This window comes from Callionymus lyra, chromosome 7 (genome assembly GCF_982586985.1).
Source record: "Callionymus lyra chromosome 7, fCalLyr1.hap1.1, whole genome shotgun sequence".
Classification (NCBI taxonomy): Eukaryota; Metazoa; Chordata; class Actinopteri; order Syngnathiformes; family Callionymidae; genus Callionymus; species Callionymus lyra.
In genome coordinates this window covers 29,700,764-29,719,787 of record NC_141824.1, presented here as the reverse complement: position 1 = coordinate 29,719,787, position 19,024 = coordinate 29,700,764, and the positions used below count along the sequence as shown (strand labels likewise).

The following is a 19,024-nucleotide window of genomic DNA, read 5'->3' as shown; positions in this document are numbered from 1 at the left end:
CATATCTCACCCAATATCTAGCAAGTAGCGTCAATGCTACATCTTTATTCTCACATTGTTTCAAACATGTAGAATCAGCTGTAGAATTAACTAATGTAAATGGATGGAGTGACATTGACAGATCTTGTGCTCATTTTATTGGACATCAACATATGACCGGCAATATAATCCAACCTCAGTTTTAAATAAGTTTTAATAACCACCTTTTTTGTGTGTCTTTCTTTTTCAACCCCAATGTAAATTGAGCCTGAGAATATCAAGTAGTTTAGCTAGCAACTGTACCATTTAGCCATAACTCTGTGTTATCTCGGGTCTAGACGAACGACCTCCGTGGCTTCAATAAATACATATGCAGTGGTGGAGGTTGGGTCACCTTTTAAGAGATTGTGGAAAAGAGGTGAAGAAACGTGTTCAAGCTGGGTGGAATGGGTGGAGAAAAGTGTCAGGAGTAATGTGTGATAAAAGAGTATCAGCCAGAATGAAAGGAAAGATATACAAGACAGTGGTGAGACCAGCGATGCCGTAAGGTCTAGAGACAGTGGCACTGAGGAAAAGGCAGGAAGCAGAGCTGGAGGTAGCAGAGATGAAGAAGTTGAGGTTCTCTTTGGGAGTGACGCAGATGGATGTAGTGAAAGAGGACATGAAGTTGGTTGGTGTGAGTGAGGGGTATATAGAGAACAGGGTTAGAGCTAAATTTTAACAAATAACATCTGGAAATGTGCTTGCTCAAGACCTTGGCTCCTGCAAGAGCAAAAATGGTCAGGACAGGTCAGTGCTACAGGTCAGTACTGCCGGACTATCATAAATATGATTTGTATATGAGGAATTCTTCTTCATTTTTTTTAAATAATGCAAATTATAGTTTAAACGCTATGAATGTTATAATGAAACAATGAAAATTACATTTTAAGTTAACTTGTGTGTTTTAACTTTATGCAGGACTTCCTTCTATCACACAGGCTTTCTCACGTCTTTGGGAAATATGACAAAAAGGTGGTACATATTAACAAATATTTCGTTTTCCTAGAGTTCCTGTAATGTAAAGCACACTAAAGGCACCAATTGTATATCGTAATAAGGGGTAGGTATAGATACTCAATATCAAACAGACTGAAAAGCAATGCAGATGTCGTTCTGTTACTTCAGTTTTGGTGTGAATTTCCACATCCTTTTATTGTATAGAACCTTTTTTCTTAATGACCTTTATAGACGTTTTTGGACCAATTTTGCTGCAGTCTTTAAGCAAATTTTAGGAAACAGCACTCTCAGCTGATTGGAAATGGCCTCCCAAGATATAATTCAAGTATTTTTTACTTTAAAAAAAAAATCTGGACTATCACAGTGTGTGAACCTCAACCCGGGCACATATCTGCCATTAAAAATTGGACACTCACTAGTTGAAATGGAAAAGGACATCTGTACTCATACATTAGTAAGGCTGTGTGTGTGTGTTCTTCACACGTATGGCCTCACACCTACCCAGGACAGTGATGTCTGCGTAGGCTTCTTGAGGAGGATCTGTGTAGAGCTGGCACACGTAGCGTCCCTCATCGGAAAGTGACACATTGGACAGAGACACCCGGAGTTCGTTGTCAGAGAAATTCACCAGCTGGAACCGGCTGTCCTTCAGAGCTGTGGGGATACATAGCAGAGAGAGACAATGAGGATCCAGAGTGCAGGGACACAATCTGAGACTGGGGGAAAAAAAGTGCAGAAAACGAGCGAGTGGGTGTGAAAAGGAGAAAGACCAAGGAGCTTGAGAAGACAATGAAGTAGGACAGGAAGGAGTTCTGCACTGCAAGCGGGACTTCTTTTTAATTGAGTAAAAGAAATGTGGGTTTTCAAAAATGATTCATACAAGTTGATTTATAAAGTAGCGTTACAGTCCACAGAGCACTCGTTAAGACGGGGAAGTGTGAAGAGTGCTCATGAGGACTCTTAACAAGCTCGGAACTCTTCAAATGAGCTGCTGCTGCTTCTGCTGGCGGTGGTCATGGGTGGATGCATCACATTCTCGCATATTCCAGAAAAAAGGAGAATCATTCAAACATACATAATGAATTAAATCACACTGCAGAGGTAGTGAAGAGTGGATGTCTGAGATCCCGGATCAAAAAGAAGGCAGAAATCTTGTTACCCAGCTACGGGTGGGCCGACTTTCCTTTTGACGCCATCAAGCTAGGTTAGCAATCATCACTGCGTCTCATTTGGGTCAGCTCTCATCTCAACCCAGCATCTTTTACATAAACATCCAGGGTGATTTGATTGGGGGCCCTTTTGATGTTTTGACCTGCCTCCTTTATCAAACTCTCGCTGCATCTGTCAGCCTAACGAAGTCTATTCAGCGGTGCTTTAAAGCACGGCAAGTTTGTTATTCCCTTCAGGCTTCACACTTATCGTCATCATCATTACCTGAGGTCTAGGTGCAGCTTCAACGTGAAAACTCTGCCTCCCAATATAATTCGAGGGCTCTCTGGAAGATCTCAGCTAAAAGAGAAACAACGATGCAGTTTGAAGCCGCGGCACCTGTGGTTGGGGTGGGGTGGGGGGTTTGGTCCTTCACTTTCAAGTGAGTTAAAATCTCTAAATCTATGTGACAGCAACACACATCAAAAATTTAGTTATTAACTTTCTATCTTGAAATATTAGGGTTAGAAATCTCATACTATATCTTGACTCCCACTGGTGCAGGCGACAAGATTGGACAGTTGAAGGTGACTTCTAAAATGTTTAGTCTGTCAAAGTAAAATAAATGCAACAAAAACACACCACCACAGACCAAACCAAGAATAAATTCAACAAACTCATGGGTTACACAGTCTTCCCAGTACGATTGCTCCTGAAGGATTATTTCAATAGAAAGGAAGGTTACTGAAAGCATACAATAAAGATTATACAAACAGTTAAACTCAAGGCTGCATCACTCCCTAAGAGAGAGAGAAAAAGACACAGATAGTGCCTGCAAAACAAGTTTGAAGCATGAGTTTACTAAGTGTTAATTCAAGAAAATGTGCTTAAGCCTCGCCCATTAAAAACCTTTTTTCTGGAGATACAATCTTGTTTAGCATAACCACACCCACTGCTGTGATTCGTCACTCACCAAGGTTTGTCACCATGTGTTATTAATCTCAGAGGTCTTCACCTACATCGGATTGTTGTATAAACAAAACAGGCGTGATTTCAGCTGGCTGGAGGAGTACTGACGCCTGTTATTACTTCATTATGGAATTTGCTCTAGTAACCTCTCGTTCACCGAGATTTCAGGAGAGAACGTTATAAAGGATAGCTAACGAGTGAGTGACTTGCAGTATCTTGGAGACTTATACAGTATTACCTTTTTCTAAAACACTCACATGTTTCAAATGTTTTACCCTCTAAGATACACAAGTCCCTCATGACAATGTTTTGAAGTTCTTACTTTATAAAGTTATTTCCCCGTCTTAAATCTCAGCAAGCAAGAGGTAACTAATCTCCAGAAAAGTGGTGTTTTCAGTGGGCGGGACTTAAGCACATTTTCTAATGTGAATAGTTAAATGAAAAGAGAGTTTTGTACAAACAGAAACATACTGATGAGTACAATAGAGTTCCAAGATCTATTTAAGACACACTTAAACCAACCTACTAGTTTCCCTTTAAACATATATTAAAAAAAAAGTTTTTACATTGAGTCAAGTGAAAGTGAAGATTTATCTATTTATCTATTGAGTATTCATCGTATTCCCATGAATCCTTATCCTGGGTTTCTCCGCTTAGATGAAAATAACTTTTTGTAGTTCATCCTAAATTAGAATTTCATGTACCGACTTGATCCCCCTCTCAACTTCAGAGGTTTTTCACTGTGAAGTGCCTCATAGAAAAATAGAGATGCTTAGAAGCTGGATAGCCATCCTGACTACTGCCCCCTTTGATCGCTTGTCGTATTAAATTTTCAATAATCCTCATATTTATTATGGCCTGTGACATTCGGCTTGACAACACACAGAGCATCCAGGAACTCCTGTTGACTGAGTTACTGAGGAAGAATTTGAGAAAAAAAATCCAGCCTTTTTGGCAAAATTTCAATGGAGAACGTATTGGGTCTTATTTGTTTGCTGTTTCTGTCGCTGTCACTTCAGCTGGAGCTGTTTTTGTCACTCCTGCGTGTTTCTATGTTGCTGCTGTTTACCTCTATGTACACAAAGATCCGGCACTGTGTAGAGCCGTCCTGTTGACAGCTAACAAAGCCTCTGACTGAGGGGGGTCTCGGCTCATGCAGCAATCCGTAAGGAACCGAGCCTAGAATAGCTTCATCATGGGGTTCACTTTCTATCCGTCCAACAGAAGGCAAATATGCCGAAGTAGCTGCGCGCAGGGCCCTTTAGTTGCCCGTTGGATTCAGGTCTAATTGCAAATAAACAAAAAGATTTATCCATCACAATTGGCGGTAACAAAGCAAAGTGATGACATTTACAAATAGAAGAACAAGAGAGATGAGGAAAAATCCCCGGGGAAGATTTTTTTTGTTGTTAACATTACTGAGCTAATTAGTTGAATTAGTTATTATTAACTCAGGTGGTATTTGTGCTTTTTTCCTTCCTTTGACCTTCAACCTTTTGACTTATAGGAACAGATTTAAGCTCACAAACATATTTTCGCTGCTTCCTTTTGCAATGTACCTTGCATCTGATTGTGCAAATATGCCAGATTTGTGCTCTCAGGCTCTCCCAGTGAGAAATCTGAACACGCGTCTCGCTACCTGAGCTCGTCAAATCACAGCTGCTCTGCAATATCCACTGAAATAATAGGTTTTTCTGGTTCACCTTGACTTTTGGCTCACATTCAAGATACAAACAAGTTAAAAACTGGGTTTGGAAGTAGAAGCAGCCCATATGCTCATGCATAATCATAATGTTCAATATCCTAATCTAAGAGATTATCGTAAAATCGAACAGTGACAAGGACACAAAAGTATTCCCATTATGGAAGCACAGTGAATTATCTCATATTAATCTTGCTGCGTTCTCAGCCTAATGACTTGTGCTGAAGTGCCAAGAAGTCAAGGACAGATGGAATCACGTTTGCTCACAAGGTCTAACCCTGAACGGCGGCTCAGAAGCTGATCTTTTAGCGATATCTGATGCCTCTGTGTAAATGTCAAACACAGTGAGAGCACTTTTGGTACAGGATGTTCTGAAATATGAAACTAACAAAAGCAAACAACTTGGAGAGGAAGATACAGCAGCTCCTGTTGTGAGAATCAACAAATCTGGTGTTAAAGGAAACTCTGAAATAGAAACTTTAAATATTGTTGTTTGAGAAAAGCGAGAAACAGTTTTCTTAAAAATACAAACCTTCTGTTGGACCCATCAACTTTATTAATGGATGGAATGGAGGAACGCAAGTATGTACAAGTACAGAAGCTGAAATGAGCTTTCTTAAGATTGTGGTTCTGCCCCAAATAATATAGGAAATTGCCTATCATCAATAGAATGTACCCGACTACAGTTTAAAATCTGAATTGATTAACACTCACGTTCTTAATTGTAGAAGGGCTAAGTTACTGATTATCACAAGAGTAAGATTTGAGTGTCATGAATGCGTTTTTTCGATTTATACGATTAATAAGAGATGTCTTCACCTCCATGACAGCTATAACATCGTAAGCCATCGTTGACAATCTCATAATATTGAATAACCAAATTATATTATTAATTTCTCTAAAAGTCTGCATTTAATGTTAGGATGTATTAGGAGAAAGATAGATAGACACTTTATTGATTCCCTAAGAAGAAATTCTTAAAGAATTTCTTGTAGTCTACATCTTTATGATGAGATCTATGGTAGTCGTTGATCTTAACTGAGGATAATTTTTTAATTTATAGCATCATAGACCTGTCATCTTTGACAATGACATATAAACAGCTAAAATAATATTTTTTACTTTTACCCATTTTAAATAACCTGAAACTGGGGCAAATCTAAAAAGAGTTTATTTTCTATCTCTGAATGGCGTTTGGAGAAACTACCCGAAAGAAGCAAGAATTTGGATGCATCTCGAATAAAGTGAACCTCACGACTTGAGCTACCTGAACTAGAGACTGTCGTACGATGTCGGCACTGTTTAGTTAAATTGTTGTTAGGTTAGGATGACTCGATGTCTCTGTGTTGTGTGTAGTTACGATGTTAAGATAGGACTCCTGGACCAGCCTTATGTTACTTCTGCAAAAAGGACTATAGAAATAAATCAAGCGAATTGAATGGGTCAATTTAAGTGTGAGAAATGTCAGGAGTGATGTTTAGAGTGGGAATAGGTCAAATTGCACATTCAAAGTGTGACACTTGGCAGCTCTGTAACAGGGATGCAGCCCAAAATAATGAATACCTCAATCTTCATTTATTTGGACCAAAAAGCCATTCAAGCTTTGATTAACATAAAATGATGTGCAAAACAATTCTTTACTTTCCCTAAATAAATGGGATTTTTAATCGGAAAGGAAAGTAAGGGTATATTTGTTTTTTATAAACTATAATCCTCAGTTTGATGTTTTTTTTTTGCTCAGACCCAAACATTCTCCATGAAAACCACTTATCAGAGAAAATAATATTGGTTGGCTAACATCTGTCAGCATAAAAAATAACAGATTATCAACCTGCTCTTTCTTAAATTCACAGATGTCTTCAAACATCACTGCTCAGACCACTCACTCATATAGCTACATATGTTATCACGTCACATGACGTACATGTCATATTGGTTTATTTAATTAAATGTGTAAAGGATAGCATAATCGAAGCATCTTTAACTATTGAAATTGAAATTAAACTATCCTTTAGTATTGAGCATTGGCGTTATTATTTTTCACATTGGCTATATTGCTTAGTTCGCCTGACCGACTAATTAACAAAACTAAGATTTTCTCTGAAGGCCACAAAAATAATTGATTATAAAAAGCGCTGTTATTTTCTGGGCTTTGTGCTCCTCTTACATTGTGCTCCTCTTTTTGCTCCTTCATTCCCACATCAAAATCATGATCTTAACAATGCAGATCAAACACAGTCGCGATGACCCGCAGAATTTGGGAATATCTCAGTTGACAGTCCAAAAGTTTCATTTTGACTCTGGCACCATCACTATGCTCATAGGCGTAGCACTATAATTCAAAGAATGAGACTGCATCATGCTGTAACGGATGCTTAGAGGAGACATCAAGACAAGAAGCTTTCTCTATTAAGATTAACTGTTGTGAAGTGAATGTCGCTTGAAGCTCAAATAGCCAGGACTTGTCATTGTGTGTCGGCTGAACATTTTTGGTGTTAAATGTGTTTCTGTGGCCAATTTTCCGTGCATCCATAGTTTTAGCACCAGGGAGATTTTAAGGATGAACCCCCTTGTACTATCATCCAGTTGTAGAATGGAACTGGTAGGATGGTTAACCTTTGAAGCATGAGCAAACTCACATTTATCTTTCAAGACTGAGTTTTCCGTAGAGGAACAGGGCGAAAAACAGCACTGAATGGCGGACAAGCACCAAGAAAAAAACGGGACACCTTTCCAGATGTTTTGTGGAGGAGAAGTGAGACATGATGAGTCAGCACATGAAAGGTAGCAGTGTCTGGGAAGTTTTCAGTAAAGATTTAAAATGGCAAATCATGAGGGGGATCGGTGTGAGTGACACTTGTCATGTGAAAGAAGAAGATTTAAGAGGAAGATGCCAAAGCAAACAGAAGAGGTTGTGAGTCTGCAGGTCTTCATTTAAAAGGATGATCACTCAGATAATGGATTTGTTTGATTGATCAAGACGTTTGACTTTCTTCTCTTAATAATGTTGACTCACGTCGGACATCTCTGAAGTAGATGGTCTGCCTGTTAGGGTTAAGAAGCTGGATGACCGAGTCATCGTTGTCCTTCACTCTGCAGCTGATGGTGGCCATTTCACCCTCGATCACCGACACGTTGTCCGTCTCCAAATTCTGACCTTCAACTGCAAGACAGGAGAAATATTGAAGTCAAGAAATGATAGCCATTTTCAAAATTAACTATGAGGATGTTTCCTGAGAGCAGGACTGACACACATGAAAACATGGGACTTTTGGATAGGACAAATATTATAATAGAGAATAGAAATCTGCATCAATTAATCAATATAAATAAACTGCCCTCAAAGTCCAGATTACATTTTTGTATTGAGTCATTTTAAGAAATGTATCTATTCATTGTAACGTGTCAAAATATATTAAAAATTAATTTGACTCTTAAGTGAAGTGTTATGAAATACATAATGATTGTTTCAAAGTACATTTTTATTGTTTTTTATTAAGCATTACTATGTATATGCTTTTATTACTGAACATTGTGCCCTTCATCTATTTGATTTCATAAGAAAATTTTATCTTTTTTAAAATGGCAACTTTTTGAATGCAAAGTTTACAAAAAAAACTATCTGGCCATTACAAACACACCATTTCTTTAATTAACATTCCAAAATGCAGATGGCATCACTCAAACCCTCAAAGGAATCAAATTGGATGTGATTTATTTGATAACTTTAGTAGCTAGAAGGTGTCAGTAAAGCCTTATTAAACAATGTGGTAATGCATCGTAGAAACTGTGTTAACTGTTTTGTGTCTTTGGGTGATAAACTTGCTAGCTTAGCTAAAAGCTAACCGTGCTAGCTCCAGTCACTCCACAGGTAAGTAAGTAAGTAAGTAAGTAATATATATTTATATAGCGCTTTTCGAGACCAGGGTCACAAAGCGCTTTAACAATCAAAACAATACTCAAAACAGTACATACTTCAAAGATCAAGACAACACCGAGAACAACACAGGAGTTCGAGAAATTCAAGGAAAAGCCTGAACAAATAGAAACGTCTTAAGATGTTTCTTAAAGGAGTCAGTAGACTCCATCAAGCGCAAAGAGAGAGGAAGATTGTTCCAAAGCTTAGGAGCAACAGCCTGAAAAGATTTCTCTCCTCTGGTCCTGAGCCGTGTGCGTGGAACCATAAGTAGATTCTGATCCACAGACCTCAGAGCCCGAGCTGGGGTGTAAGGCTGGATCAGATCAGTGATGTAAGGAGGAGCCTGACCATGAATAGCTCTGAAAGTAAGAACCAGAATTTTAAAGTTGATCCTGAAAGAAACTGGAAGCCAGTGAAGAGTTTTAAGGACCGGAGAAATGTGAGTTCTTCTACTAGAGCGGGTCAGAATTCTCGCTGCAGAGTTCTGAATCAACTGCAGGCGAGACAGCTCCTTCTTGTTAAGACATGAAAACAAACTGTTACAATAGTCCAGACGAGAAGAAACAAACGCATGGATTACAAGCTCCAGATCATGTTGTGACAGCATTTTCCTAAGTTTAGAGATTTTTCTCAGTTGAAGGAAACAGTTTCTGGTCAGTTTTCTACAGTGTTGAACAAGAGACATGTCTTTATCAAATACAACACCCAGGTTTCTCAGGCCTCAGTTTGACAGACTGACCTAAGTCACCCAAGTACTGACTCAACCCTGGAATCGTATCATCAGGAGCAATCACCAGAGTTTCAGTTTTGTCCACATTAAGCTGTAAAGTGTTTTCACTCAGCCATTGTTTGATTTCTAGCAAACAATTGACTAAGCTGTTCAGCCTTTGGGGCTCAGTTGGGTCAAAAGAGCAGTAGAGCTGGATGTCATCAGCAAAAATGTGATAAGAAACTTCTGGAAATCTCTGAATGATTTTACCGAGGGGAATCATGTACAGCAAAAACAATAAAGGACCCAGAACAGAACCTTGAGGGACTCCACACAACAGATCTGCCGATTCAGACCTCATTTGATTGGCAGATACACTAAAACTGCGCCCAGAAAGGTAAGATGAGAACCATTCTAACACAGACCCAGACAGTCCCACTTCATCCCTTAGTCTTCTCAGCAGGATCTGGTGATCAACTGTGTCAAAGGCTGACGACAGATCCAAGAGAACCAGAACAGTGAATTTACCAGAGTCAGCCGACATCATGATGTCACTGGACACTTTCAGTAAAGCTGTCTCCGTAGAGTGATGTTTACGGAAGCCAGACTGAAACTTCTCATGGATGTCGCTCTGATCCAAGAACAAAGACAGCTGCTCGGACACCACCTTCTCCAAGATCTTGGACAAGAAAGGGAGCTTAGAAATAGGCCTGAAATTACTGAGGTCAGTTGGGTCTAAGCCTGGTTTTTTGAGCAGAGGCTCCACAATGGCATGTTTAAATGCATTGGGAAAAACCCCTGTGGAAAGGGAGAGGTTCACCATATTGGTAACCCAGGGGCCAATTACATCAAATACTTTGATAAAAAGCCTACAAGGAAGGACGTCATCTGAGCAAGAGGAGGGTTTCATCTTGTTCACTAGTGCTGAAACATCACCCAAAGATACAGCAGAGAAGGATGACCAAGAGGAGGAGATGGGCTCAGAGACAGTAGGGGTTCCCAACAAAGGGGGAGAGATTTTCTCTTTGATCAATTTAATTTTGTCAATGAAAAATCTCAACAATGCATTGCTGTCAGCTTCACAGAAGACCGGCGTGATTTGAGGAGCAGGAGACACGAGAGAATTAATCGTGTCAAACAAAACTTTGGGGTTTTTCCTATTTGCTGCTACCAGTTTTCTGATGTAATCAGATCTAGCAGTTTCTACCATCTCATTGTAAGAAGTCAACAGATCCCTGAGGTGAAGTCTGTGCACCTCAAGTTTAGTAGACTTCCAGAGACGCTCAGTCTTTCGACAAAGTCTCTTCAGACTCAGGAGATCTTCATTTGTCCAAGGGCACCGTTTTTTCTGAATTTTCAAGTTCGATTTAACAGGTGCCACTTGATCTAGTATTTCAACACAATGATCAGTAAAACAGTGAATCAAACTGTCCACATCTGGACAGTCATCAAAGGAAAGACGGTCAAACATAGCAGAAAAACTGTCTGCAGTATCGGCTGAGATGACACGCCTCTGAGACCTAACTTTCAAAGGCTTAGGTTCAGGGATGAAGTCCAGGTTGAACAAGACAAGAGAATGATCACTCAGATGGACATCATGTACAGATACATTAGAAATGTTCAGGCCAAGAGTAAAAACTAAGTCTAAAATGTGGCCTTTTTGATGAGTGGGTTCAGAAACATGTTGCTCAAAATTAAAGGCTTCAGTTAAAGTTAAAAGTTCTTTAGCAGAACAAGATGTGACGTCATCAACATGAAGATTAAAGTCTCCAAGAATAAGAACAGATTCCATCTGAATAATGGAAGATAAGAAGTCACTAAAGTCTTTCAAGAACATCGCCGCAGGACCAGGCGGACGGTAGATTGACACACAATAGAAAGGTCTTGTAGAACCAACCAAGATCATCTGAGACTCAAAAGAAGTGAATTCCTGTGTCTGAATCACTTTGCAAGAACAACTCTCCCTAAAAACAGTAGCAAGACCTCCTCCACGACCAGAGAGGCGAGGCTTCCCCAGGACAGCGCTCCCTACTGGACAGAGTTCGTTCAGATGAATAAACTCTTCCTCTCTCTGCCAAGTCTCAGAAAGACATAATAAATCTAAATTAACTCTTGTGAAAAGATCATTAAGAATAAAGGATTTATTAGTAATGGAGCGAACATTAAGAAGTCCCACATTCAGCACCGATGACGTCACTGACGACGCCGCGTCACTGACAGGCGCGCAGAGCGGGATCTTTTGAAGCGAACAGCGGTCACGTGGGTACCAGCTGTCACTGAAGTTCAACTCGGTTGTAAAAGTCGAATTAAAGAGAGGAAATGAAAAAATCTTACCACCTTTCGTTGAGGTCTGGACAGACGGCAGCGCTGATGTGTCGTCACACACAGTGAGAGGGATGTCGATCAAACACCGATGACGTTCGATGACGTCAGAGTTGTTCCGAGCGATCGCAACTGCACGTCTCATCCTGACCTGAACTCCAGCCCGACTCGATCCCTTGTGGAAATCGCCCGGTACTCGAGAGATCAAACGATATTCCACAGAGTCCGAGTCGATGAGAAGCGGAGCCGGAAACACGTTCACCGGACGTTGGTAACGGTCGCGAGTGAAGTCCTCCATCGACTCTCTGATGTTGAGAAGAGCATCACGATCATAGATCCGAGATGCTTGAGACATATCTTAAGTGATATGAGCATAATATCCGGACAAGTAGTCGTTAAACGCAATTATTGCAGGAGCTCACGTTTCAAGCAGCCGATCAAAGGCTCACCGGAAGCGGAAGTCCAGTTGCTGCTACCAGTTTTCTGATGTAATCAGATCTAGCAGTTTCTAGGTCATTTACAGATGTATACACATGTGCCTATAAAGGATCATATTTCAATTGATTACATATATATATACAGTATATCATTTTTTCTGGTTATATGTTAGGGATTGAGTGAAATTAAATTAAATAATGATATGTATCTTTCATAACAATAATGGACGTCCAGACAATAGTTTGTCCTCGATGATGAAAACAAGTGTCACCTCTTTCTTCTAAACAGCTTGCTGATGACAATATTTATAGCAACATGCACTGTTCGTCTTTACAGGCAAATTGTAAAATACAAATGGGTTATGGATACGTCTGCTAGCAGCCTCATCTAATCCGTTTAATATCACAGCCATGTGCAGTGTTTGTCGTTATTGATCTCCCCCAGCACCGAGTGGGACCTGTGAGTCAGAGCCAGATGGGCTGTAAGCTCTGCTGCCCACGAAAGTAAGGAGGATAGACGAACACAAAGAGAGACAAAAAAGGGTGTAAGGAAGTGGCCGGTAGTAGATATGGGCACCGGGGGGGAAGGAGTGGAGGGAGGGAAGGGAGGGAAGGGAGGAGAGTTCAACATGGAAAGAACAGAGAAAAAGCATGACAAGCTGAGCTGGGCTTGTTTACTGTTTAAGCTTTATCATAGCTTGAATCTGAGCTTCCATGTGACCAGTGTGTGCGCGCGGAGTAAACACACTGTCAGTGTTGAGAGTCTCCCCTTCGCACACAGCAACAAAGATAGGCTGTGGACCTTGTCACTGTAACTTACACCTCACGCCACACATAAAAATGGCTTTGTTTCCTTCAAAGAGCGAATGGGAGGGTCTTAAAAGTCACCTTGTGCTATGTTTATCTCACACGGGCGAGAAGGAAAAAAAGAAGGAACCCCTGTATGCATCTAAAAAGCCTCAGACACCGGTGACGGAACAACCGCATCCGACAAAGCACCAGGAAAACATCAAAAGCACATTTGCATGCCTGAGTTGTCACAGGCCTCTATTTCATTCTGACACTTACAAAGTAGAAGGAAGAAAAACACCTGTATTTTCCGATAGCGCTAATGTGAATAGACAGTCAGACTAGCGTGATTCATAATGAACTCTGTGAACGCGGCAAGCAATAAGAAATTAACCCCCCGTGGAGGGACGCTCCACGTAAGTGTCGGAAGCGACGAGCCACATATTTCTTTCCCGTTTCAGTCACGGGACTCTGGCTCGGGACAAAGGGAGGTAATGTTGTTCAACTTTTGATGGTAGAATGTCATGATGAGTTCATTGCAGGTAAAAAGAGTCTAGAAAGTCACAAGAAATATTGTCTCCTGAAGGGGAGGTGGGCGTGTGGGGGGGGCTTTCAGGTCACCTTGACCCTAAGACAACACAAGGGTTAAAGAAAAATATATTTGACTGGAGACATCATGAGGCCAGGCTCACAACTGAATAATTATAGTCAAAGCTTGTTTGCAGCTGAGAAGTTGGCAACACAAGTCGTGGCTATTTGGTAAATATATTGGCCCCTAAATATCTTTTCGAACAGGCTGCAGTAGACGAGGCAAAGACGGCGTTTTGATGTCTATTTGATTTCCTTTTTCCACAAACTAAAATCTGTCATAACAGCAACAATGTGCTGCTTCAAAGCGAGGTTATTTTGCGAGACGCGGAGCAATAGCTGAGATAAACTCTCCATAAGGTTAAGCAGCCTCCAGCGATGTTTGGTTTCTCTCCCATCTCCGATTCAAAACACACATAAATAACATCACTATGATTAGCCATCCCATCAAAGTGAAAACCGGACACTTTGTGAGACATGGAGGATTTTCTCAATTGGAGTAAACATTTTTCAATTGCCTCCCTATCCTGGTGGTGATTGGGTGCAAATGAGGAAAGGCAGTCATTAATTCTGGGTGGTGGGTGGTGGGTGGGGGTGGACGGGGAGTGGGCTGAGGCACGGCACAGATGACTGGCTGATAAATTCACACTGATTCCAGCAGCTGTCTGGAAGAGTAAAGTGCCTGTGTCTCTACACATGGCTGCTCTCCTGTTCCTGCATCACCACATACTGAACGAAACAGTCAGAGGGAAATACAGACCTTCAGAAGTCTGTGCAATCTCAGAGGGGATGTACAATCTGGCATCAAGTGCCTGGCATGGAGGTTCGGCTCATCAGCCGTACTCAGATTGCAAAACAGTGCTAACCCTGGCCAATTTTTTTCCCTTCCAAAAAGTTGACGAAATCAGGATGTTTTATCGGGCTGTCTGCTCCATCAAAAGTTCAGAGGCGGCACCTTATGAATCAAGTGGTTTCTCTCTTTGAACTCGTCTCCCTTGTTTTCACATCAAACGGCAGCTAGAGCAGGATAGCCAGCCTCTGTCTCTCTCTCCCGGGAGTTTGCTGTCTGACTGCAGCACTCGTGTCCTTTCAAGAAACAAGCCGACTCCAGACTGTAATTACCAATAAGAGTTTTAGTCTCTCCTTCTCAGACGACACTGTGAGACTTTATCCAGCTCAGTCATTAAACTCTGATTCTTATGATGAAACATCGTTTTAACAATGTTCACTGGTAAAAAGAATTCACTCCCAGGTTCTAATGAGGGCACCGCCATTCATCCAAAAAGCTATCAAATATTAAAAGCCTTAAAATGTGCCGTTTCTTTAGATATTCTGTGTCACCCTCTGCCGAGATGAAAAATAATATATCATACATTTGTGACTCTTTTAGTTGTTCCAGATGTAAGTCGTATTAATATTTCATATCACAACTCTCTGTTCTAATGTTATGAAATCCATTCATCGGATACTGCTCTCTCGAAAATGATTGGCTCTTTGTCTTGATGGAACAAAGGATCCAGCCTTCTCTATAGATACATGTTCATTTTATTTGGACAGCATAGTAGCTACTATTAGTTGCCGGACTGTTGTTCGAGATGGCATCTATGAATACATTTGATTTATTTTCAGATATGACGGGGCCTCACATCTTAAACTTAAAAGTAGCATCTTTTGTGCATGGAATCAGACAATTAAACATCGAAGGATTAGTTCACCCAAATTAATTCAAACTTTTCTACCCACCCTCATGTCAACTTAGGCTTCGGAAAATTTTCTGAGTAATCAGTTCCTTTTTAGACTTATAGGCAAAAGCGTGTTACCATTGGTAGGAAGAAAATGATGCTCAGTGCACTCCATCGTCATCCTCCTCCAAAAAGACACACATTTTTTAATGGATGTTTTTACATCCAAAACCTCCGTGCTGCTCGTCTGTAATTACCATCTTGTATTGAAGCCTTGACAAGAAGATTTAACATTAAGGTATTTTGATGTTTTTAAGTGTGTCTTTGATACATTTTTCCCTTTAACTTTAAAACGGAACCCTTAGTCGACATAACTGTGAGTAGAAAAAGAGTGAAGTTTGAGGGTGAACTGTCCCTTTAAGACACTTTTTGGGGACGTCAGTAAACATATATTGAACCTATTTCATTTTTATTTATTCAATTACATTTTTTAGTTCCAAGTTAAATTAATAACAATAATAGTCAATAAAAACAATAAAACCTGAAACTGACAAAACAAGAGCCTTTATCTTATGCAAACAACAAAAGAACTAGCAGAAAATTGCCTTTCACCCTAAAATAATACTTATATTGTTGCTTTTTTATATATGTTTTTGCATAACTAATATGAGCAATAGCATTGCAGATTAAATCCAAGTGAAAATATGTGTACAATTAAGTCAAAGGCGAAAGTTGTATTCGTTGATGTGAATTTTTTGTATTTGAACTCTTAGAGAAACCTTTACCCTAACAAAAATTAAATACTAGAGAAGAGAAGAATACACAGTTGAAAACGCCCAGCATCCCTTTAGTCTTATCAGGTGTCCACGAAGCATTCAGATAAAGAAAATATCTAAAACATTTTACAAGTTCTGACCAAACCACATGAACAATATAAAGGACAAACTAAATTAATAATAGGCAATTTATGTAATTACTTATTAATTTGCTAAAGGAACATTTTGAGGGATTGTAAATTGTGACATTTTCTTTACTTACCCTTGAATTATTTTTTTTTCCAGAATATTGAGCACATACATTATAGATCAACATTGTATGTATAATCTTTAAATATTAGCCAATTAAAAACCAATCTAAGGCTTGCTGTCCAAGGACCCATTAAAAGTATTAACAAATTAAACTAGTCCATCCCTGCAGCGGATTCATTGAATTAAAAATGAAAGCGCTCCATCTGTGTCACTCTCCTCCTCCTCCCTTAAAGGCATACTGGAGCCTTATAAACAAGCATACAGGTAAACATGCACAGATGGACGGACTGGGACGGACAGCCAATCAACAGACACAGACAGAGAGAGGGAAGCACATCCAAATGAACAGCAGGAAGCAAAAAGGAAACGGTACCTGTCACGATTTCAGCAGCTCCTGTTGAAGCGCAGGCGAAGGCACCGGAGAGGGGGGGGAAAAGAAAACAGGCATTTTGTGAGCAGATTTTCAGCCAGAAACCGTATTCCACAATTATTCATCATTTCAAAACAGTGTTACAATCAATTAACTTCAATCTCAAATTATTTACAGTTAAGAGAAACACGTTTATCAGCATTAAGGCATCGCTTTGTATTAATATGTAGGAACATTTTATTTTTCTCTCCAATGTCCCTTGGCCCAGCCAACCCTGCGTCTGTGCAGCCACTGCCTGGAGACAATCCCCCCGGGAGCCGTGGTGTATCCTGGAGAAGAGAGCACCCTTTCGGAACGATGCCCACCAAAACTGGCATCTCATGGGGCATGGGAGACTGGCATGTTCCCAAGTCCCTGCAGCAGTGCTCAGGGCCTACACCCTAGGGAAAGCGTCCATCATTCATTGTCTGCTATTCAAAAACAACCATGCACACACACACACACACACACACCTCCCCCACGTTCATATCTACACTCCCACATACATTATCGCTCTTTCTCACACGTGGACTTCTTATGTGGTTTGGCTTTGAGCCTTATGAGCTGCAATACTTGTGCAAGCGACTGCTTGTCTCAGTTGTCATTGCTCGCGTAATAAGGGTGAAAGGTGTGAGATGTGTCCTTGTTATACTTCTTTGTGTATTTGTAATGTGTCAGCAAATCCCAGAGGACTGACAAAGTGCCAGGGACAAATCACACAGGACGCAAAGACACAATAGGGCTTCACTTTTAATGTTATTGGATCAGATTCACCAACATAACTACACATTTGATAAGAATACTATTCCAAGCAAAGGTCACTTGGATTTTAACACTCATAATTCAATGTTCTTTCTGATTTTATCTTGCATCCTCATATTTAGTTTGCTAATTAATACATCAAGCAAGCCTTAACGGCATTGTACAATGATATTGTTTCCCTTAAGACACTGAGAGAACCATAGATTGCAGAGACTGAGACCACAGAAAAAGTGGTGTCTAGCAGCCTCTTAAATGAGAAGTGAAAAGTCCCTCTCTACAGAACATTTACAATAACCATGATCTGGATGAATGAGAATCAACATGGACAAGCAGAAAGTGAATGCATGAATCTCCACCCTTCCATCTGTAAACAAAATATACTCCTTCACTTATGGCAGATTTTTTATTATCTTAAATATAGCTACCTTAAAGTCGTGGTGCACTTGCCACTTTGCTTCGTCGCATGGTGCCTTTAACTAGCTAGAGTAAGGTTTCTGTTCAGCCTTCATTGCATCAACATGTCAATAACAGCCTTGATAACAGGTGGTACCCACTAGTTAAGACCTTCATTGCAGAAAAGAGAGATAACATTTTTTACATGTAGCCCAATACCTACACTCTGTTCTTTCCTGGATCAAGTTAGTCGATTTAAATCTCTGGAGCCAGCTTGGAAAGATATTTGATCATTAAGAATCCAGCAGATATGACACAACCCACATCAGTAATAAAAGTCGTTAATCATCATCACTTGAATCTTCAGGTTTTAATCACTTGTAAACCGCCTCACTGTGATGGATGATTGTCTTCAAGCCACAACAATGAGAGTGAGACTCTAACAAAAGTTTGGTCTGGTCCAATGTACAGCTGATATAAATCTCCTGTAATGAACCATGTCAAAAGACTAGTTGAGATTCAGATGATTAAATATATTATTTAAACCGCGGGGTAAGTTCACCTTTTTATTGACAGATCCCCTCAAAGATTTATCACGTATAGAAAGTGCAAACCTAGTTAGCAGACAGTGGGGGTGTTCGACTTAAGCTTGAATGGGCACACAGCATGTATCCCGGCCTATCCAGCCCACAGGACAGCCCATAATGAGGCCTTTGAGCTGTTTTAATTGCCAGGTAATTAAAATGCTGTAGCTGCATTATGTAAATGGCTCATTATCCTGCATGTGTACAATATCTCAGCTGGTTTAAGGCTATTCTGTCATGGCGGCAGCCCAGGAAAATTTATAACGATGAAACCAGGACATCTCAGCATTTAATCTTGTCACCGCAGACCTAAATCTGCACGGAGACACTTGTGATATAGTATGGTGACACCTTCCCTTAACCCTCGGTATGATCCACTTCCTGCTGGTGGCCTCTGAAGACGCTATAAATAGTGAGGTAGTGTGTCTGGCGTTCTCGTCTCTCCTCTGTACCTGCAGCACATTAGGCAGAAGTTATGAGTTGCCAGCTCGCCTGTGATTAGATGTCATGGCTGTCGCTCTGCTTAGACAGTGCTGATAGACAGATTTCTGGAGAAATGTGTGTGATGGCATTCGTGAGAGTGCAGCAGTTGAACCAATCTGTC

General features: G+C 40.4%; 1 protein-coding gene across 3 annotated transcripts in view; it reads right to left on the bottom strand.

Annotated features, from left to right (window-relative positions):
- Positions 1-19,024, bottom strand: part of cadm1b (cell adhesion molecule 1b) — a 169,514-nt gene that overhangs the window by 41,175 nt on the left and 109,315 nt on the right. For 2 of the 3 annotated variants that reach the window (XM_087796490.1, XM_087796492.1), the window contains exons 2-4: positions 16,646-16,666; positions 7,815-7,961; positions 1,480-1,632 (exon numbers count right to left, since the gene is read on the bottom strand). In XM_087796490.1, coding sequence (XP_087652616.1) covers positions 1,480-1,632; positions 7,815-7,961; positions 16,646-16,666 — 321 coding nt within the window. The remainder of the gene's footprint in view (positions 1-1,479; positions 1,633-7,814; positions 7,962-16,645; positions 16,667-19,024) is intronic. The other variant, XM_087796491.1, reaches the window with a different exon arrangement.